Below are 22,566 nucleotides of genomic sequence, written 5' to 3' on the forward strand. Positions count from 1 at the left end.
ATTAAATATTCTCATTCTATAATACGTTCTTTTTTACATTGGCTTTTAGTCTTAAAAACATGTTTATAAAAATTTAATCATATACTACTTTTATCGTTAATTAATAAGTGTTACAGATTATAATCAATTATATGCGAAACGAGGAGACTGACATGTAAGATTACAAAGTTGTGGGGCCATGTTAGAAATACAAATGTATTTTCAATATTATTCGTACTTTAAGTAAAAGGTACAACTTTAACTCTAGTTTCAAATACTTTACTCTTTGGGTAATTTTGGGTATGTTTGGAAGCCATGCATGTGGCTGTGCCACAGCCAGCTGCTACATGAACCCAACTACTAACATTTCTTTTGTTCGCACAGCCCCATGCAGCATACAGCCAGTCCTGCTAAACGGGGCCTTTATTATCTTTGAGAAGGTACTGGAAATATTTTCTACTATAAAATTTAATATTTTAATACCTACTAAATAGTAACTCACGATATCAATAATGTCAGTTTAAAATTTATGTATCTCGATATACTTTCTCAAGCACTTCTCTTTGCTTCACCACTCCGTTCGGTCGACAAGCTTGAGCCCCGCGGGCATGTCGTGGCAGTGCCGAACGTGCGGCACGATCTTGCCGGCGTCCTCCCACCGCTTGCAGTCGTACAGCGGCGCGACGTGGAAGCACGGCTCCATGGACATGTCCCGGCGGCACGGCGGCGCCGTGCCGTTCACCTCCCGGCGCGGCAGCACCCACGGCGTCAGCCCGCCGAGCCCCTGCGCCACGTACCCGAACGTCGACGTCCCCGTCGTCACCAGCACGTCCGTCGTGCTCAGCAGGTACATCTCCGCCCACGCCTTCCGCTCGTGCGCCCTCACGCCGTACATCTGCTGCTCCTCGTGGCTCGGCTGGTCGAACACCACCACCTCGCCGGACTCCGTCGCCCTCTCCCAGTACATCCCCTTCATCTTCTCGTAGTACCACGACTTGAGCGAGGTGATCACCACGGCGCTCGGCCTGAGACCGCGGCGCGCGCTCGCCGCCGCCGTCGCCGGTGGTTCTTGGTCCGTGTCGTCGAGCACCCGCGGGAGCAGCCCTTCGTCCTGCGTGCACGACGTGATCGTCCTGAGGATCTCCGGCGACTCCCACTCCCACGAGGAGACGCGCACCTGGATGCCGACGCGGCGGCGCGCCCACGCGAGGTGGCCGCGGTAGTAGCGGGTGACGAGGCCCCAGACGTGGTTGGTCGGGTGGAACAGGTAGCGGCCGAGGTGGTGGAACACGGCGTCGCGCTCCGGGAACAGCGCGGCGAGCTCGTCCTGGAACGCGTCGACGAGGAACAGCCCCGGCACGATGTAGCTGTCCGTCCTCATCACCAGCCACTGGATGCTCGACAGCAGCCGCTGGTCCTCGTCACAGAAGAAGAGCTTGTCGTAGTCGGTCTGGTTGTAATCGAGGTGGATGTACGCGAACGCCGGCGGCGGCGCCGCCGCCGCCGCTTCGCCGCCGTCTGGTCTGAGCACTCTGTCCTCGCGCATCTTCCCGTACCGCTCGGCGGTGTGGAGGTAGAAGCCCTGGTAGCCCACGAGCGGGAACTCCGGCGGCAGCAGCCACGTCGTGCCGGCGAAGGGCTCGCAGAACAGCTCGCCCATCTCGTTGCTGGGGTCGACGAGGAGCACGCGGTCGGTGAGCATCGCGTACAGGAACGCCGACGCGGCGGCGAGGATCCGGTTGCCGAGGCCGCGGTAGGAGATGGAGACGAGGTACCTGCACGCCTCCGGCGAGGCCTCGGCCGCCGCCGGGCTCTTGCCGGACTTGAGCTGCTCCACTGCGGCGCTGTAGGCGGCGGTGCCAGGGCCGCACCGCCTCTGCAGGTCTTCGTGGCGCCGCAGTTTGGAGACGAGGTGCTCCGATGGTCGCCGGCCGGCGTTTCGCCGGTACGCGGCGGATTGGTACCGGCTGTGGCAGGATTCTTGGTCGAAGCCGTCGACAAGGAGGCCGCCGAGAAGCTTGTCGTGTGACGTCGTCGGGTGCTTCATGAAGGAGACATCATCATCTGTACCTGCACAAGTCACAGAAACTTTTTGGAACATGGATTTTTTCCCCCGATCACTTCCACAATATAAATGGGTCTATCTAAAATTATGGCGATAGATTTTTTTTTTCAAAAGTATGTTAAATGTAGTCATAGTTATATTGTAATCTACCTATCTATCTATCTATTATATTATTAAAACAGCCTTGAAAGGAGGCACCACGTTCGCCGTGGGGGCTAGAAATTCCCACATTAATCGAAGAAAAAGAAGAGTCCAAGTAGAAGTCCAATTTAAAAATAGCTAAAATTCGGAATTAAAAATAAGTAATATTGAAATAAGTTTCCATATAAGAACCCAATACGAGATTAACCAAAATTCGAAATAAAAATAAAATAAAATCTAAAATTAGAAAAGGAAAGGAGAGTCCAAGTAGAAGTCCAATTTAAAAATAGCTAAAATTCGGAATTAAAAATAAGGAATATCAAAAGAAGAGTCCATATAAGAACCCAATACGAGATTAATTAAAATTTAAAATAAAAATAAAAATAAATCCGAAATTATAAAAGGAAAGGAGAGCCCAAGTAGAAATACAATTTAAAAATAGCTGAAATTCGAAATTAAAAATAAGCAATATTGAAAGAAGTTTCCATATAAGAACCCAATACGAGATTAACCAAAATTTGAAATAAAAATAAAATAAAATCCAAAATTAGAAAAGGAAAGGAGAGTTCAAATAGGAATACAATTTAAAAATAGCTGAAATTCGGAATTAAAAATAAGGAATATTAAAAGAAGAGTCCATATAAGAACCCAATATGAGATTAATTAAAATTCGGAATAAAAATAAAAACAAATCAGAAATTAGCAAAAGAAAATAAAAGAAGAGTTCAAGTAGGAATACAATTTAAAATTAGCTGAAATTCGGAATTAAAAATAAGCAATATTGAAAGAAGAATCAATATAAGAACCCAATACGAGATTAATTAAAATTTCAAATAAAAAATAAAATAATATCCAAAATTAGAAAAAAATAAAAGAGAGTTTAAGTAGGAATACAATTTTGAAACAACTGAAATTAAAAAAAATAAAAACATTAAAAGAACACAATACGGTCTTAACTATTTTTTTAAAAAAAATAAATTCTGAAATTAGAAAAGGAAAAATAATATTTAAATTAGAAATACAATTTATAAATAACTAAAATTTGTGATAAAAATAAAGACTATTGAAGGAAAAAACCATCTAAAACACATGACGAGATAAATTAAGTAACAAGCCTATAAAAGAGTAGAGTGATGGCGGTTGATACGCCATATAAAAAATGTTAATAAAACAACAAATAGAATCCTAATGACGATTATAAGGAGGGACGTCAGGCATGCCGTGAAGCAAACAAGTAAGGCAGTAGCCGGGACTTCTAGAAAGTAAAAAAATAAACCCATTGATAATCATATTCGATTTTTAAAATCTCAATGACAATAAAAAGGAGAAGAAGCGGGCGGGCGTATAAGAGTATGGTTGCAGAGCCGCCGACGGTTGACGGGACTTCTAGAAAATAAAAAATGAATTCCAATGATAGTTATGTTCGATTTTTAGAATCACAATGACAATAAAGAGTAGGCGACGGATGGGCTATAGAGGGGCATAATGGCATCGTTCAAATTTTAAAGGTTCGGAACTTCCAAAAAGTAAAAAAACCTAATGATAATCATGTTCGATTTTAAAATCTCAATGACAATAAAGAAGGGAGGCAGCGAGCGAGCCGTAGAAGAGTACAATGGCAAAGCCGCTGACGGTTTGACGGGACTTAAAGTAAAAATGAACCCAAACGATAATTATCTTCGATTTTTAAAATCTCAATGACAATAAAGAGAAGAGACAGTGGCCGGGTCGTAGAGGAGTATAATGGCAACGTTTGACGGGACATCTAGAAATTATAAAAACGAAACCCAATGTGACAATAAACTCTAAAACTATAAAATCCAAATTTTAAGGTTCCAAAAAGAATGAATAGAAATATTGATAGATCGAGTAATCAAATAAAGAAAGAGATGACATAAGGGGTAGCAATTGGTGTGACTTTTAAAAACTATATAATTAGAAACACGAGGATGATAATGGTGTGACTTTTAAAAACTATATAATTAGAAACATGAGGATGATAAGGTTTGGTCTTTCAAAGTCTTAAGGCAATGAGTTAGCTATTTAATAAATTTTAAGTAAAGTCATACTTAAAAATATATTATTTTGTTTGGGTGCTAGCCGCGCAATTACGCGGGCAACCCAGCTAGTTAATATTATAATGTAAGTTTGCTTGCTCATTTGGGCAAAATAGGCATGAGACGAAGGGCTCACGGTTGATTCGCAGCTTGTGCATGGCGTGATTTTTTTTTTCATCCATGAACACGAAACTTTGTTGAGAAAAAACTATCGATACTTTTTTAGCGTTTCCAATATAAATTCTTAGGTGATTTTTATGTGATTTTCCCCAAAATAAAGATTTTTTAAATATACAGATAAATATTTCCCTTTTAAAATTCTTATATTCTAAATAAAATAAAATTGAACTGTAATTGTGTGCTTAAAAACAAAGATTACATGTGAATTTTAACCAAAATAAATTTTGGTACAGGGTATGTAACCAAATAGCCTGTGCGAATGTACAAGCTACCAACTCGCATGTATGACAGAAAAGTTCGAAATTGGGAGGAAAATGGAAGAAAAACTAGCTTAATTACCTCCCCGAATGCCATCCACCGCCGTCTTGATCCACATCGCTTGATCGCCAATTCGCCCGCTGAAGATGACGACGAGCGGCGGCATGGTCATCAGGACAGCGACGAGCACCGTGCTCATCTTCCCCGGGCGCCACGGCTTGCCGCCGGCGGCCTGCAGGGCCTTCGTCATGGCCGCCGCCGCCGATACCAACTGGCCGGCCGGGGAGCCACCCTGCGCCGCCGCTCGATCTCTCCGTGCAGCGCTCTCACCCTCAGTGGCAATGGTTGCTAGCTCAGTGTGAGATCTGGTGATTCAGCCAACTGGATGCTGGCATGCTGCACAAGGTCTTTCTCTTGAAATGCAGGTCAACTGTATGCCTATATATTCAGTACTAGTAAAGTACAGGAAGTAGATAAGCACTCTCTCCAAAAAATTTGACGTCCTAAACTATGTGCAGTAAAAAAATCTTGAAATGTTTAGATTTGTCGTTAGGAAACATATTTAAAGTTATATTTATATTCTTCTAGAAATAATGAATTTAGAATAAATAATAGGGAAACATGTATTGATGACTGTGTGACTCTGTGTGGTTGTCCAAAATATCAAGAGAAATTAACGAAGGTAGCAGCATGCAGTTAATCTTAAAATTAATTAACGTACTAGTAGTAGTAACCTGACAAGATATGTGTTTTCTATTGAGGACGGCAGTGTATTTTAGTCCTTGCAGGTACATCCTACCCCAATGGCAGAATGGGCTAATCTGTGAATTCCACAAGTGGACAAGCTAATCTTTGGACTTAATTTGTAGGTAAACGATCCTACACCAATGGCAGAATGGCCTCTGAGAAAGTTCCTTCCATCTTGAAGTATCAGGACAAAACAAAGAGAGATTGTGCCTCGATACCGTGATTCCCCATCCTTGGGATTGGGGCCTTGGGTACTCCAACGGTGAAAGGGAGACGCTGCACAGCGATCAATTGACTTGGCCATTCCGTTCCGTTCCGTTCCAGACTTCCAGTAATTTTTTGCAGAAGCATACAAGCGAGGTACCAATGGCGGAATCGCTAATGTATGGATAATGGATCGAGGCAACGTGACCGTTATTTGTTTACAAACGCTAGTCCATCTCCTCGGTAGGGTTTTCTCTCAACCGAGTGGCGTATCTAATAATTTTATTTGGATGGTCCAATTTATAAATTTTTAAATACTCTAAATATAACCAAGTTAGAATTATAGATTAATCAAATGTGCATTATAATATATTAGTATAGAAGCTTTTTTTATTATTTTTTTAAAAATTTCTTTTCACATATGTATATATATGCATTGTGCTATGATTTTTTTCCCAGGACCACCCCTTGATCCACCTATGGATTTAACACACATCACACTTGTACTATGCACTTATAGGGATAAGTTTATTTCACCTCTCTCTCAACTCTAAACCTGGATATTCTAACTCTTCAACTCTTAAAACCGTTCAATTTGACTTTTATTTTACATTTCAAACTAGAGTTTTTCTTTTTTACTTACATGATGCTTATATGGTGTAAGTTAGAAAGTTCGTCAATCCCACGTATAGTGCTCTCTTTCCTATTTTCTCCCTAGCCCTCTCTGCCTCTTTCCTTTTCTTCCCGGAGGTCGGAGAGCTCCAAGCCATGTTGACCAGAGCTTCCGCCCACCAGCTAGTGTCATTTCGAACTGTTTTCTCATGCTACTACGGCTTGGGAGAGGAGTCGTTGCGAGCATATTGCGTGTGGCAATGAGAGAAGAAGCGATGCAAAGGTGGAGCTAAGGTGCCTATGTAGGGAGCTCCCTAGCGGTATACCACCCGAGGAAGGGAACTGACGTGTAGGTGGGTGGGGGTACATTGGACAGAAATGGGAGAAAAGAGAGAGGCACACCCCCGAGAATCGACAGGAAGAAAAGGTGCTTACACGATGGTGCGGGGAGAAGTTGGAGTGTGCGGTGTTGCAAGTGGGACGAGGACAGGGATGACTTAGGCCATCTCAATTGAGCTTTTTGCTCTAAAACATTGGGTCATACTGATCGAAATAGAGACGGACTACACACATCAAAGTAATTTAGTTAGATCCAACGGCTCTTTTAATTTGTGGTGACGTGGCTCAACCTCAGTGTTGCTACTATAACTACATTAAGTAAGATGCACTATATAGATTTATATGATAAATAGTGAATGATATTTGTTAAGGATTACTTTATTTAACAGGAGGAAGTTTAATTTCTCCTATGACCCAATTAATACAAGTTATAGATATCTAATCACAGAATAAGTGATGTTTTGGACTGCAATATCGTAAAAATGTCAAAAAGTAACGATATTTTGAAACTATTTTTCCACTGTATAGGTTGAATTTTATTTTTTTCCACTGTCTAGGTTGAATTTTATTTTTTTTGGTAGAATGATATGTCAATGTAGAGTCTACATTGTCAAAAAGTTTTTTTTTAAAAGTTATAACTATTTGCGTTGAATTTGCAATGAATTTGAAAGAAAAAAAGTACACGCTGATCTCCTACCGGTATTAAAATCCGTTTCCGTCACAATGTTTGTGAATGAGCAGATCCTATTTTTTCCGATTAACGATTTTCAACCCCCACCTGGCACAATGTCCGCAGCGCTGACACCTTTTTAGATTTTAATAATAGTTCATGTCTTAATACTAGTCCACACTATTGATATTATTTAAATTTTTAAAAATATTTATAAATTATACTATATTTTATATAAAATAAGTTAATTACATAAGTTGATATTTATATCTATTAGAAGTTGAGTTGGTTTTTATGTTCCGAGAAAAAAATGTTTATGTATTCGTATCCGATCATATTCGATTCTTATTTGTATTCGAGATAGTCCGTATTTGTTGTTGTATTTGAGTTATCTATATTCGTTTCCATATCTAATAAAAAATTATGAAAACGAATATGGTATGAGTATTATCCATCCGTATTTGCTCCGTTTTCATCCCTACGTACAGTTGTTTGTGTACCTCATAATGAAGTCATCGAGTATAATTAGTACTTCTATTATACACATGTCAACATGTCATATTGTGTATTCAGCCAGTGAAGCTTAAGCATTCTGCTAACATTTAAAATTCTTTTCGGCACTTGTAAACATCAAGGCATAAATCAGTAAAATCTGTTGTTCTAAAGATGCAATGTTCCTTGATATTCAGTTTCTTTGCAGTTGCCTCTTCTTCCGGTGGCGCCAAATGTATCGCTCCCAGCATATTCTCTGCTTCTCCAGCCTTCTGCTTGACGGGCTTTCAAAAACACATGTATAATTACGAAAAGTTCAAAAATTTATGTATATTTTCAATATTTATTCGAGGCGTATGACATTACTGCTGTTTACAAAAATGAAAGTCAAGTCATTTGTTGGGTCATAGCTACCCATTGAGAAGGAATAAGTTCATCTGAGGTCCCTTAACTTGTCAACAAATCCGATTTTCGTCCTTTAACCGAAAAACCAGATACAACAGGTCCCTCAACTATTAAAACTGGTGCAAAGAAGGTCCCTTGGCGGTTTTGATGACGGTTTTGGCTGACGTAACGCCTATGTGGCTAGATTGACTCGGTCTTCATCTGACGTGGCGCTTACGTGACAATTTAATCCGAAAAATAATAAATCCCGTGGGACCCACATGTGTCTGTTTTGACTGCTCGTGGTTGGTTTCTTGTTTAGCTGGATTTGGTGCAAAAGCGGAGATATTTTTCTTACTACTTTTTAGCCTCCTTTTGGTTAATCTTTGTTTGATCCAAGAAGAAAATCAAGAAATCGCCATGGTGGCCGGTCGCTGGTGCACAAGGTGTTGTCCATGGCGACGTCATTGTCTAGGAAGGTGAAGCCGGTGACGAGTAGCGGCAAGGGCGGCGCGGCGCCGCGGCGGCGGCAGAGGGGGTGGATGACGGGAAGGTCGACATCCTGTCGTTCGAGGTGGCCAACGCTATGTCGCGCGCCGCCAACCTGTATCCGCTTGCTGTCGGACGCCGAGGCGGCGCGGCTGCTCGCCCGCGCTGCCTCGGCTCCCAGGCCGTGCGTGCGCTCGTGCCAGGCGACGACTCGTGGCTCCTGGCGCTCACGCTCGCCGAGAAGCTCGACGCGCTCAACCGCGTCGCAGCAGTGGCGACACGCCTCGGCAGGCGGTGCATGCTCCAGGCGCTCCTCGGGTTCGACGGTTCGACCACGTCTACACCGACCTCCTTGCTAGCTGCTCCGACGCTGCCGCGATCTCCTCTCGCTGACGCCCTCTCCGCCTCGACGGCGATGGCGGCCTCGCTCCGGGCGCCGTCAGCGTGGAGTTCGCCGCCCACCCAGGATTGAGGATGACAGTGGGGCCCATGTGGGTCCCACCATTTTATTATTATTATTTGTGCGAAACTGATATGTGGGTCCCACGGGTTTTATTATTTTTCCGGATCGATTTGCCACGTAAGCGCCACGTCAGATCAAGATCGAGTCAAACTAGCCACGTACGCGCCACGTCAGTCAAAACCGCAATCAAAACCGCCGAGGGACCTCCTTTACACCGATTTTTATAGTTGAGGGATCTATTGTATCTGGTTTTCCGGTTGAAGGACGAAAATCGGATTTGTCGACAAGTTAAGGGACCTTAGATGAACCTATTTCCATTGAGAACGACGTGGTGAAAATTTGTTTGAGTCCATGGTCCTTTAGGCCCAGGACCAGCCCAAAATATGGGTCTACCCTGCTTACTAGGCGGACAAGGATTTTCTACACCTAGTGCCATGGCACCTATCATTTACATGTGGCTCAAATAATTATAGAAAAAATTAAAAAAATTTAGTAACATCGTTTGTGATGATACAAATCTATACACAAACATGCAGGACTAAATTTGATCTACAGCTAGAGAAACAAACATAATAAAATCAGACAGTGAATAGTACCCGTACAGTGCAGATAAAATTTGTTATTTTGTTTCTTCATATATCGATCGAATTTAGATTTACATGTTTACATAGTGTCTTATATTATCATGGACTATCTTATAAAATTTTATGAAATTTTTATATAACTGTTTGCATTATATAACTGTTTGCATTACACCTAGGTGCCATGGCACCTAGGTGTAGAAAATACTTTCTGCTTCCTAGGCTGCTAATTACTCTTCTGGTCTTATCTTTTCGCTTATATTTATGCTTAATTTTTAAGTTGATCTGGTGGTTTGTTTTACCATAGTTTATTCTGCAGTATTTATTTTTAAATCACTAACACATATATAAAAAATTTTCTTGTAAATTATATTTGGTTGCTAATAAGCGGTATGAATAAACATAAGCATAAACCAAACGACGACTCCTTTCCAGTCTCCGGTAAAGCTTTCTATCAGCTTTCATTTTGCATGGATGCTGCTAACATACAAGTGTACAACATGCGAGAGTGACAACGTGACAACTACAAAAACTGTTACTACAATGTACGTACTATACCATTCACCCCCGACGAACCAGCTTCAACCCCCACTGCACGTCGTCGCAGTGCCGGACGTGCGGCACCATCTTCCCGGTGTCCGCGCCACGCTTCAGCCTGCAGTCGTAGAACGGCGGCGCGTGGAAGCACGGCTCCATGGACACGTCCCGCCGGCACGGCGGGTCGTCGCCCGCCGCGGCCGCGGTGTCGTTCGCCGGCTTGTGCATCACCCACGGCGTCAGCCCGGCGAGCCCCTGCGCCACGTACCCGAACGTCGACCACCCGCTGGTCACCAGCGCGTCGGAGAGGCTGAGCAGGTATATCTCCGCCCACGCCTTGCCGTCGTGCGACCTGGCACCGAACCGCTGGTACTCCTCGTGGCTCGGCTGGTGCACGCTCACCGCCTCGCCGGTGGCCGTCGCGTGCTCCCAGTACATGCTCTTCATCTTCTCGTAGTACCACGACTTGAGCGAGGTGACGAGCACGGCTTTGGACTTGGAGTTCGCCGGCGCGACGTCGACGACGGGGGGCTCTCCGGCGGCGATCACCTCCGGGAGCAGCTTCTCCTTCTGCGTGCACGTGGTGATCTGATCAAGCAGCTTCGGCGACTCCGGCTGGGCGCCGAAGACGCGCACCTGGATGCCGACTCGCTGCTGCGCTGTCGCGAGGTAGGCGTCGTAGTAGCGCGTGACGAGGCCCCAGACGTGGTTGGTCGGGTGGAACAGGTAGCGGCCGAGGTGGTGGAACACGGCGTCCGTCTCCGGGAAGAGCGAGTCGAGCTCGTCCTGGAATCCGGTGACGAGGAACAGACCCGGCACGATGTAGCTGTCCGTCCTCATCACCAGCCACGGGATGTTCCGGATCGCCCTCTGGTCCTCGTCGCAGAAGAAGAACTTGTCTTCCACGGTGGACGTGTGGTCGAGGTGGATGTACGCGAACGCCGGCAGCTGCGCCGTCGTCGGAGCAGCATCGCCGGCGTCGGTCGTGATCACCTTGTTCTTCACCATGTTGCCGTAGCTCTCGGCGGTTTCGACGCTGAAGCTGGTGTAGTTCGCCAGCGGGAACCTCGGCGGCAGCAGCCACGTCGCGCCGGGGAAGGGCTCGCAGAACAGCTCGTCCATCTCGTTGCTGGGGTCGACGAGGAGCACGCGGTCGGTGAGCATCGCGTACAGGAACGCCGACGCAACGGCGAGGATCCGGTTGCCGAGGCCGCGGTAGGAGATGGAGACCAGGTACCTGCACTCCGCCTCCGGTGACGGCGACACGATGCCGCCGCTCTTGCCCGACCTCAGCCTCTCCACGGCGTCGCTGTACGCGGCGGTGCCCGGGCCGCACCGCCGCTGCAGCTCCTCGTGCCGCCGCAGCTTGGACACGAGGTGCGGCGAGGGCTCCCTGCCGGCGTTTCGACGGTACATGGCGGATTGGTACCTGCTGTGGCATGATCCGTCGTCCAATCCGTCGGCCAGGAGGCCGCCGAGAAGCTTGTCGCGCGCCGCCGCCGCCGCCGGCCATTGCAGGATCGAGCCATCGCCTGAACAAACGAAATCAATTCTCAGTTTCTCACTTCGTCAGTCAGACTCAGACACGCATCGGTACACGGACGGCAACAGAATTCAGGCTTGCAGATACTACGTTGACGATTGACTGGCTGCAAACTGAACTACACACTTGACAATTGGATGATTGATTGACACGCATGTCAACGTCTGAAACCGTGGCCCTGACCTCGGCGAAAGGCGTTGACGGAGCTAATCCAGACGGCCGGCGCGCCGGCGCCGCGGGCGTCGAGGAGGATGACCATTGGCGGCACGACCATGACGAAGGCGGCGAGCACGACGTTGACACCACATCTCCACGCCCTGCGCACGTGCCTCTTGGCCGTCGCTGGCACCACGCCGTCCTCGACCTCCGGCCACCGGCCGGCGGCTGAGCGTTGCTTCTCTTTCCGTAGTGGCGCGGCGGCGGCGGCGGCGGCGGCACCGCCGGATCCCATCTCGGCTCTCCGCCGGCGACGTTGGTAGAATGGTATGTAGGCTACCACCTACTTGGCTATACTTAGTTTTCTGCTAAGATGCAAATGCAGATGCTGCGTGCCATACTTCGTTTTCTTTATTCTTTCTGTGGGTGAATCGAGCTCTATGGGCTATGGTTATTGGTTAGTACTAATCTTGGTTGCTAGTGTAGAAACACTTTGATTCCGATCTCAGATTTGTAGTTACCTGTAAGTTGACAATTGTTAAAGGATACCGAGCTGGAAATTAACTATTCTTAACCGACAAGTTGACCTACACTCATTTTAACACCTCCCTGATGCCAATGCTAGCGTTGAAATTGACACGAGAAATTTTAACATGGGCAAGACTACGAGTCACCGACACATTTCACATGAACTCAAATGATTTTGTTTTCTCTAGACTCGATGGCATAGTACGATGATTTGCACAAATGTCGTATAAAGCGAGGTATGAAACATTAAATTACGAGTCATCGACTTGTCATTTACCTCTTCCCTTTATGAGCCGAAGCACTTGGGACTCGGATGCGATCAGCACCCGGCGATCGGCGGACAGCAAGAACACGAGAAGCAGAGGCAATGAGAAGAGCACGATGACCCAAGGCCGTCCTCCTCCTCGCTTCGCCATATTGTGACAATCTTTGGTCCTCTCAACTGACACCAACACCAGGTTTTGAGACCTGGGATCAGAGCAGCAAATTCATAGGGAGAACATCTTGGTACCCAGGTCGTGAAGTCAACTGCTCTGTTCGTGGCTTCGTGCCAGGCACGCAGATCCAGACTGTAGAAGCGTACTAGATGCATGCCGCGACGTGACCAAAAATAATAAAATTTGGTTTTTGCACAATGTTCAGGTGTTGTCTGCATGTCACTGACCGGTTCTGTGGATGATTAATCTATGGAGATCTCTGCAACAGAAACCGAAACGCGTCAGATCCTTCTGATCTGCGCCGACAGTCTCGCGGAACTCGTCACTAGGGGAGGGAGGCAGCGGCGGAGGGAGAGCATCACGGTGGCCGCGGGCTCAACGTCCTCGATGGCGGAGAGGAAGAGGAGGAGAAGGGGGCTGCACATCTCGCGTTACGTTACCTGCGGCCCATATAGATTGGGCTGGAAAGGGAATGTTGCTTACGCGTGAGGACCATATAAGTTGGGCCTAATTGGGGATTACGGCGTACGAGCAGCCCATGTACGTTGGGACAGAACGGGACTGTTTCGTTCCATATTTGTTGGACCGCAACAGGACTGTTGTATACGACTGCCGGATGAAGGAAAGCGCCAATCCGGCGAGGGTTGTGCCGCACGTCCAGAGCTGCCACGACGTGCCGTGGGGAGTGAAGCTCGTTCATCATCGTGCCGAGTAGATGCCAAACGACATGACAAATTAAGATGCCCGATCTTTAGCTTTTACGTGTTATTATCGAGTGCTAACCATTTCACATTCAACTTATACTACTCCCTCCATTTTAGGTTATAAAATATTTTGACTTTCGTCAAAGTCAAACTGATTTAAATTTGATTAAGTTTGTAGAAAAAGGTAGTAACATTTTCAACCTAAGATAAATTTATTACGAAAATATATTTAATTATTGATTTGATGAAACTAATTTAGTATTATAAATATTACTGTATTTATCTATAAACTTAGTCAAACTTAGAATAGTTTGATTTTGACCAAAATACAAACGTTCTGTAACCTGAAACGAAGGAAGTATATCTTTGGAGTGAATAAAGGAAACTCCTATTTACATGCTTCTCCTTACGGTACGGCCCCGTGAGATGATGGATTTTCTCTGTTCCCCAGTGGCTGTTGGCTTGTAGACACGCATGGGCCGAAACCTAACTGCGGCCCACGAGCGGCCCATTGCAATTAGGCTCTTGTATTCGTCCTCCCGTCCCGACTCCCGAGAGGCCGACAGGCCGAAGCACACGGAGCATACCACTGCACGTTTGCACCGATCATCTCGGTGTATGGACTGCACACGACACCGGAATCCGGGTTGGTCACCGTAATCTCCCAAGACTCCAACGGCGGGGAGGCGGTGACGGGGCCCATCGTTACGTCTGCGCCTCCTGGTGGTCGCTCGCCGTAGGGATCGGAACATAACGTCAGAAATCGCTCTGTTCGTTCGGATACTTCTCTTTTTTTTTTTTTTGACGGACGCTCTGCTCGGATATTAACCACACAGTCGCGTCAGTTTGGTAGATCTGCTGGATTGGCTGCCGAAATCAACTGAGTAACTGTTTCTTCCTGGTTGTATTTCTGCCCTCGTTCGTCACATCTCCTTCCTCTTCCCAGGTTTTCTAAACCGCCGGGATCGGGGTTACCACGTCCCGGCATTAAAAACCATACAAAACCGTACAAAATTCATCAAAAATTCAAATTATTTTTTAAATTTATTTGAATTTAAGGATGTTACCGTGGTACTTATATTACCGTACCCCGCGGTAAGCCCGATAACCGTGGTAACCGTGCGGTTACCGGCGGTAAGGTAAACCCTGCCTCTTCCTCTGTTACATGTTACGACTTGGTTATTTGCTTCGTCATTAAGCCTCTATATCATCACTGCCTCACTGGTCGATATAATCGGCAAGCAATCAACAAGGTGATAGCTTTTCTTTTCCATGCTAGGGTGTGTTTAGTTGGGGAAAAGGAAATTTTTAGGTGTCATATCAAACGTTTGACCGGATGTCGGAAGGGGCTTTCGGACATGAATAAAAAAACTAAATTTCAGAACTCACCTGGAAACCGCGAGACGAATCTTTTGAGACTAATTAAGCCGTCATTAGCACATGTGGGTTACTGTAGCACTTATGGCTAATCATGGACTAATTAGGCTTAAAAGATTCGTCTCACGATTTTCCCCACAACTGTGCAATTAGTTTTTCTTTTTATCTATATTTAATGTTTCATGCATGTGTCCAAAGATTCGATGTGATGTTTTTGGAAAAAATTTTGGGAACTAAACGGGACCTTATTTGGTTCATGTCGAAGTGTAATGTTCAAAAGGCAACGTTGAAGCTGTCCAAAAAATGTGATGTCATTGGTTTTAGAAACAGAAATGGCAGCAGCGCCAGCACTTGTGTGCGAGCCATGCTAAAACATTTTCATGAGCACCCCTAGAGTATTTCTCCCTCCATTCTAAAATAATTTCTTTTTAGAACACAGTGCTAACATAAACGGTTGACGGGTACGTCGTTTACCACTAGAAAAACAACTAATAGTAAATAGAAGCACACCGATATCAAATCTAGTACTTAAACCCATATGGATAAGTTCCACCACAAGAAAGGAGTTGGGCTACGCTCCTCTCATTTGTCTGAAAATAATTTCATGTATCAGAGGTTTTTTTTGAAAGAGAAGAGAAATACATTGGAAAAAAATAAAGTAGAAGATAATTACATTGGTATTTGAAAAAATAAAGGATGATTTAGTCTTTTTACCTTTATATTGATATTTGAGGGGTAAATGAAAAATAATTTTAGGACAGAGTAGATCGATAAGAAATGATGGCCTGTTTAGATTGGTATCATTTTAAACATATCATTGTTTGATAAAATTGATAAATATATAACTGTATTTAGTTTTTTTTATCAAATATTGATAACACATAGGAAATTTTTGTCACATCATATTTATTTCATCTTACCAAATTTAGTAATTATGCCAACTGATAAAAAAAATTGGTATTGCTAAATTTTGATAAGGTTAATTTCAGTAGTAATATGAACAGACCTGATTCACATTGTTACTACTCCAATTTAGGTCAATGTTCGCTAATTTAGGCCTTTTTGGTCCTTTTGGAGCAGGTCAATGGGGAACAGGTCAATGAACCATCCCTAGAAGTATTATTTATATAGCAAATCGCGAGGGTTCTAGGCTTCCAAGCCAGATGCAAAGATGTGACTTAGGAAAAAGAGACAGATATTACATGTATCGGGATTTACTACAGTAGTGTTACACGCCATCGTATTTACTCTGGTAAACCACATGCCTCCTACTGCTAGGTGATAGCTAATCCTGGAAGTGGGTGCTAATCTCAGTATCTCGTACACTTCTACTGGTAAACCACCTGAGCAGGTGAGCTGCTGCTGCAGTGCGATCATAGCAACCTTGCCGACGGAGCTGGTGTCTTCACCAATGCGACGGCACGAAGCCACAATCGGCGGCGACGGCGCTGCGGCGCCATGGAAGGAGCAGCAGCTTGCTTCACACCGGTGGCCAGAGGCCCAAGAGGGCGCGCCGGCGTTCCCACCGTCGACGATGAGAAGGCTCGTTTACAGTGCAGCCAATGCTGCGCTCGTCGTCTTCATCATGACCGTGCCGCCAATGGTTGTCCTGTACGGCGCGCGCTCCAGCTCGCCGGCCGTCTGGATCAGCTCTGCCAACGTCGGCGGCCGAGGTAAGAAAACTAATGATTGCTGTGTTTGCATCGTTCCAATATTCCGACGAACTAATACAAGTAGCGGGCAAGTTTGATACTGAAGAAATTTTTCACAGGATCATCAAGCGACGAGTCCATCCTGCTCCTACACCGGCCGGCGGCGGCGCACGACAAGCTTCTCGGCGGCCTGTTGGCTGACGGATTCGACGAGGGGTCATGCCACAGCAGGTACCAATCCGCCATGTACCGTCGAAACAACGCCGGCAAGGAGCCCTCGCCGCACCTCGTGTCCAGGCTGCGGCGGCACGAGGAGCTGCAGCGGCGGTGCGGCCCGGGCACCGCCGCGTACAGCAACGCCGTGGAGAGCCTGAGGTCGGGCAAGAGCGGCGGCATCGGGTCGCCGCCGCAGACGGAGTGCAGGTACCTGGTGTCCATATCCTACCGCGGCCTCGGCAACCGGATGCTCGCCGCCGCGTCGGCGTTCCTGTACGCGATGCTCACCGACCGCGTGCTCCTCGTCGACCCCAGCAACGAGATGGGCGAGCTCTTCTGCGAGCCCTTCCCCGGCACGACGTGGCTGCTGCCGCCGGGCTTCCCGCTGACGAACTTCACCAGCTTCAGCGTCGACACCGCCGAGAGCTACGGGAACATGCTGAAGAACAAGGTGATCACGACCGACGCCGCCGCCGGTGACGTGCCGACGCCACACCAACAGCTGCCGGCGTTCGCCTACATCCACCTCGACCACGACTACACCTTCCACGACAAGTTCTTCTTCTGCGACGACGACCAGAGCGTGCTCCGGAACGTCCCGTGGCTTGTGATGAGGACGGACAGCTACATCGTGCCGGGGCTGTTCCTCGTCACCGGATTCCAGGCGGAGCTCGACTCGCTCTTCCCGGAGACGGACGCCGTGTTCCACCACCTCGCACGGTACCTGTTCCACCCGAACAACCACATCTGGGGTCTCGTCACGCGCTACTACGACGCCTACCTCGCGACGGCGCGGCAGCGAGTCGGCGTCCAGGTGCGCGTCTTCGGCGCGCGGCAGGAGTCGCCCAAGGTCCTGGAACAGATCACCGCGTGCGCGCACATGGAGAATCTGCTCCCGGACGTGATCACCACCGGAGAACCGGCGGCGACGACGCGCCGCCGCCTGAAGCCCAAAGCCGTGCTCGTCACCTCCCTCACGTCGTGGTACTACGAGAAGCTCAAGGGCATGTACTGGGAGCGCGCGACGGCCACCGGCGAGGCGGTGGGCGTGCACCAGCCGAGCCACGAGGAGTACCAGCGGTTCGGCTCCGGGTCGCACGACGCCAAGGCGTGCGCCGAGATATACCTGCTCAGCCTCTCCGACGCGCTGGTGACCAGCGGGTGGTCGACGTTCGGGTACGTGGCGCAGGGGCTCGCCGGGCTGACGCCGCGGGTGATGTACAAGCCGGCGAACGAGTCGTCCGCCGTGCCCGACCCGCCGTGCCGCCGGGACGTGTCCATGGAGCCGTGCTTCCTCACGCCGCCGTACAACAACTGCAGGATGAAGCGAAGCGCGCACTCCGGGAAGGTTGTGGCGCACGTCAAGAACTGCCACGACGTGCCATGGGGGCTGAAGCTCGTTCGTCGTGTCGAGTAGATGCCAACAACAAGAGGAGGTCCATTTCGCAGTTCAGTTAGTATATAGTTAGTAGATTTACACAATCTTAGCAGGATATTTTGAGTTTTATGTGTGTACTATTTCACAATCAACTGAGATATCTTCGTATCGAATAGCAGTCTATTCATATGATATCTACCTCGTACCATACACAGATCCTTCGAATAAAAAGTGTGTGCATTATATTGGAGTATTTCGATGAGCTACTATTGGCTTTGTTTGACGGAGCTTCCGAGAGTTTTGCCGTTTCTTTCATATTCTCTAGTTTTGACAATTGTGCCAGAATTTGATAATGTGGTGTTACGGTAAACATTTGCTAATAACGGATTAATTAGGCTTAATAAATTCGTCTCGTATTTTACAGACGGAATATGTAATTTGTTTTATTATTAGTCTACGTTTAATATTTTAAATGTGTATCTATATATCCGATGTGACACGCTAAAACTTTACACCCAAGAATCTAAACACCCCCTCCAAGTCTCAAACACATTAGAGATAAAATACACGGAGACAAGAGGACTGCTAGCTTTTATTTATTTTCCCAATTCCTCTTTCTTGGTTGTTTGTGCAGGTCGGTGTAGCATCGGGGTGCAGTACATTGGATGTTTCCATGCAGCATCTCTTCATTATTATAATATATACATTCAAGTTTCAACACTCAGGAGGTACAGTTTCAGTGTAGGACACAGTTAATACTGTCTATATTACCTAGAAACTAATCTCTCCAGTTCTATAGCCCGTACATCTTATAGAAAAAGGAATTGATGAGGGATTTCTTATGTAAAATCAAAGGTGTTTTTGATTATTATTTTGTGATGAACAATTGGGCATTGGAGATTATTGGTTTTGTTATTTGGAATTTATTCACGAAGTGGTTTTGGAGATGATTGGATTTCACAGGTGATCGCAGGATTCGTCATTTTATGTGACCGGTCAAACCGGGCTATGGCAGACCGGCGTGTATTGCGCGGTCTGACCGGCCGACGCTGTGTCGGTTTCGGTTTCGGGTTGTTTGTTTGGATATCCGAGTTTATTTCATGATTATGACTTCTAGATGGATACTATACGTATGTAATACTGTTGTTTGCTATTAATGAGTCAAGTTGTGATAGCTTGGTCTCGGAATATGGTTTCTTTGTTTATTTCATGTGTAGGTGACTCGATGCCTCGGGAGAGTATTTGCGGTGATGGACCGGGAGTCGGCTTGGGGATAAGACGACGTCCGTGGTGGTCAGAGATCATGCGGGATACTTAGGCTAGAGTTGATGCACGTGATTGATGGAGATTCCATATGGCATACGATGGAGGTATTATGTGCGTATGGAATGCGGAGTCGAATTTGGAAGGAGTCCAAATTTGGTACGATTGGTTATGTAAAGTTTATTTCTTGTACTAAAGGGTTTCCTAAGGTGTTTAGGACTCTTAGTATGAGTTTAGTTCGTGGCTTTAGGCTGCCTACCTCATGTATAAATAGAGGGGGAGCGTGAGGCTTCCCGGTATCGCTTTAGAGAGCAATTGAGTTGAGTTTTGAGTTAGGGTTTCGAGTTTAGTCGAAATTTTTGTAAGGAGTGCTGTTGATGCACTTTGTAAACACAGAGAGAATCAACAAAGTCGTCATCTACTTTAAGAGTTCTTCGATTTGTGTTTCACCGGATTTCGGTGGTCTAACCGTCGGCACACCAGCGGTCAGATCGGCGGCATCGCAGTGGTCAGACCGGCAGGTACACGGCGGTCAGACCGGCATCAGCGACAGGCGTCAGGAGCAAATCTCGGCGGTCAGACCGGAGATTCAACACCGGTCAGACCGGCGGCTACGCTTCGGTCAGACCGGCTAATCTACTCCGGTCAGACCGATCTCCGTCGATTTCGAGGGTAACTTTTATTTCCGCTAAAAGTTTTCAGTTTTTGGGTATAATAACCATTCACCCCCCTCTGGTTGGCTTAGTTCTTATGTTTTGATCCTACATCTTACATATTTTTTAACTCCCGGTTTGCTCGAATATTTATGCGACCAACTTCATCTCCTCTAGATCTAGCGATACAGGGAGCGACCAACAAGTTAGGATTTACATTCCAGCTTTTATGGTAGGGATGGAAGGTGGGTGGGGACCCGGGGGGGGATTCATTGGACTTAGGCCCTGTTCAATCGAGCATTTTGCTTGGGCTAATCGGCAACACGTAAAACCAGGCAAGCTATTAACATATGTCTAATTGAGTATTATTATTAATTATTACAAACTCGAAGACGGTTTTATTTGATATATATATATATAAAGGTTGTGAGAAAAAACACATTACTTTAAAAAACATGCTCACGGAGAACTAGAGAATTGCAAAAACCAAATGCCCTCTAGTAACCTTAGAGGGATGGGTGGTAGGCGGTGGATTGGTGGTGCGAGGTGGACATGGGTGGGAAGCGAGGTGTGGGTTGTGGCGTTAGAGCCGTAGGCATGGAGAAGGCCAGTGGGCTGGCGTTGGTGGCGGGGCAAAGCAGAATGAGTGGGTGGGGACACCACGTAGCTAATGACTTGAGGAGAAGGAGAAATAAGAGAGGGGGAGGGTGGGGGCGGGGTTACGCAAGCACCATTAACATCTTTCTGTCAGCCGACAAGACCGAGTGGTAGGGAAGGTGGCATGGGCACCAGGAGAGATACGGAATGTTGTGTTGGAGAGGACAGTGGTGGAAGAGGATAAGGTCAAAACCCTAAAACAACACTAATCTTAAAGTAATCTGGGTCATTCAAAGTGCATAATAGGAGGGATGATTCTCTTGCAAATATTACATGGATGGTCCTAACAGAAATAACATGGTCCAAAAATGGAAGACGTAATTGTGGAAAAAAATTAATTCTAATTTTTATTGTATTAAAATATGTAAAAATAATTTAAAAAAATTGCAAGTCTGCACCCCTAACATTCTCTAGGAGGGTGTCTCCCAAAGAGCATTTTTTATGAAGTGGCATACGGCCGCTGGCGCATGCTAACGGTCGCGTGGAGGACAGCCAACCATTTTGTAGGTAGCCTCCTTACCGTCCTCTCAAAGGATTGTAAGGGGGCGCCTGCAGTAGCTAAGTGAGTGTAACTTCACTGGTTAAATTTCTTGTGGTGAAACCAGCCCACTTGAGTTCAAATCCTAAATTTGACACGGATGTTCGCGTTTATGGCTAATTTTCTTTTAGTGGTAAACGACGTACTCCCTCAGTCCTAAAATACAACAATTTTTAGTCCTCAGAGTTTGTCCCAAAATATAACAACTTCTCTACTAACATTCTCTTCCCAACCAATCACAACCCTCCATTCACTTTTTCCACCTGCCTACACTACTCATCCAATCACAACCCTCCACCATTCACCTCTACCTACTTTCTTAATAACCGTGTCAAACTTTAAAACTTCTTATATTCTGGGACGGAGGAAGTACCTGTCCACAGCGAGGTGCTCATGAGGGTAGGGTGAGTGTGTTCCCATACTGACTTCGTCACTCTCAATCTTTCGGAGGTGCTCATGAGGGTAGGGTGAGTGTACGCATGTTGTGAGCGTGCATTTGTATTGTATTTTTTTAAAAAATAATTTGTTTAAAATTATTTTTAAATGTTTTAATAAATAAAGTGAAAGCTTAAAAAATTTCCTTAATCGTGTGAGCCAGTTGGACCCAAAAAGGATTATACAACTTAGTTAGGGCGTATTTAAGTTGGGCCTGAAGCATATGTTCGGCCCTTCTTAATTGATCCGGACAAGAGTGCAGGAGCTGCCGTGCCCGTGCGGTCCATTGTTTCGTGGGCTGGGCATGCATTATTGCGACATCGGATACACCGCCAATGTACACAGGGTCGTATAAATGGCTCCCTGCATGACAATCCAATCGTTTTCATCACGGATCAGGCTCCTCTACTTCAAAGAGTGTGTTTGTCATTTACATATGGGTCCAACGAACCGTGGACCTATCTGTCAGTGACAAAATCACGGTGTCTTCTAAGACGTACGATCTCAATCCTTCTATCACTCCGATATATCCTATACACATAAATAAACCAGTGCACATATCATATACATCAACTAACAAATATTACTAAAAGTTTTAAAAAATATATATGTACTTTTAATAATATTGAATCAATGTGTAAAGTATTATCATCAAATTCATCACACATCAAAAGAAAAAAAAGACAAAATTATAGTCTTAAAATTATCAGATTTTACCCTTTTTTATTATCGCTAAAATATAGTGAATTTGATGTTAATTTTACACGTAAGTGTAATAATATTAAAGTTATATGATTTTTTTTCTATATTTTTCGATGATATTTGTTACTA

The 22,566-nt window shown here is 46.0% G+C and overlaps 3 protein-coding genes across 3 annotated transcripts; 1 reads left to right on the forward strand and 2 right to left on the reverse strand.

The window, feature by feature from the left end:
• Window positions 1–275: 275 nt before the first annotated feature.
• Window positions 276–5,088, reverse strand: LOC127777557 (fucosyltransferase 2-like). The gene is made up of 2 exons (XM_052304163.1): window positions 4,762–5,088; window positions 276–2,049 (listed from the first exon to the last, which is right to left on the reverse strand). Exons 1-2 carry the CDS (start codon window positions 4,928–4,930, stop codon window positions 548–550), a joined length of 1,671 nt encoding a protein of 556 aa, XP_052160123.1. The 5' UTR covers window positions 4,931–5,088; the 3' UTR covers window positions 276–547.
• A 4,957-nt stretch (window positions 5,089–10,045) lies between these two features.
• LOC127777522 (galactoside 2-alpha-L-fucosyltransferase-like) lies at window positions 10,046–12,309 on the reverse strand. The gene is made up of 2 exons (XM_052304130.1): window positions 11,925–12,309; window positions 10,046–11,730 (listed from the first exon to the last, which is right to left on the reverse strand). The coding sequence occupies exons 1-2, from the start codon at window positions 12,190–12,192 to the stop codon at window positions 10,223–10,225; spliced, it is 1,776 nt and encodes a 591-aa protein (XP_052160090.1). The 5' UTR covers window positions 12,193–12,309; the 3' UTR covers window positions 10,046–10,222.
• Window positions 12,310–16,354: 4,045 nt separating this feature from the next.
• LOC127777523 (fucosyltransferase 2-like) lies at window positions 16,355–18,228 on the forward strand. Its single transcript, XM_052304131.1, has 2 exons — window positions 16,355–16,616; window positions 16,715–18,228. Exons 1-2 carry the CDS (start codon window positions 16,355–16,357, stop codon window positions 18,226–18,228), a joined length of 1,776 nt encoding a protein of 591 aa, XP_052160091.1.
• Window positions 18,229–22,566: the final 4,338 nt, after the last annotated feature.

The sequence above is a fragment of the Oryza glaberrima genome, chromosome 6, assembly GCF_000147395.1.
Source record: "Oryza glaberrima chromosome 6, OglaRS2, whole genome shotgun sequence".
NCBI lineage: Eukaryota > Viridiplantae > Streptophyta > Magnoliopsida > Poales > Poaceae > Oryza > Oryza glaberrima.

What these genes read in the sequence shown, in the direction of transcription:
- LOC127777557 (XM_052304163.1), bottom strand. Translation starts at nt 4,930, where the DNA reads ATGACGAAGGCCCTGCAGGCCGCCGGCGGCAAGCCGTGGCGCCCGGGG. An exon ending in GGTGGATGGCATTCGGGGAG is followed by an intron (nt 2,050 to 4,761) that starts GTAATTAAGCTA and finishes TGACTTGTGCAG; the next exon opens with GTACAGATGATGATGTCTCC.
- LOC127777522 (XM_052304130.1), bottom strand. Translation starts at nt 12,192, where the DNA reads ATGGGATCCGGCGGTGCCGCCGCCGCCGCCGCCGCCGCGCCACTACGG. An exon ending in CGTCAACGCCTTTCGCCGAG is followed by an intron (nt 11,731 to 11,924) that starts GTCAGGGCCACG and finishes TCGTTTGTTCAG; the next exon opens with GCGATGGCTCGATCCTGCAA.
- LOC127777523 (XM_052304131.1), top strand. Translation starts at nt 16,355, where the DNA reads ATGCGACGGCACGAAGCCACAATCGGCGGCGACGGCGCTGCGGCGCCA. An exon ending in TGCCAACGTCGGCGGCCGAG is followed by an intron (nt 16,617 to 16,714) that starts GTAAGAAAACTA and finishes AATTTTTCACAG; the next exon opens with GATCATCAAGCGACGAGTCC.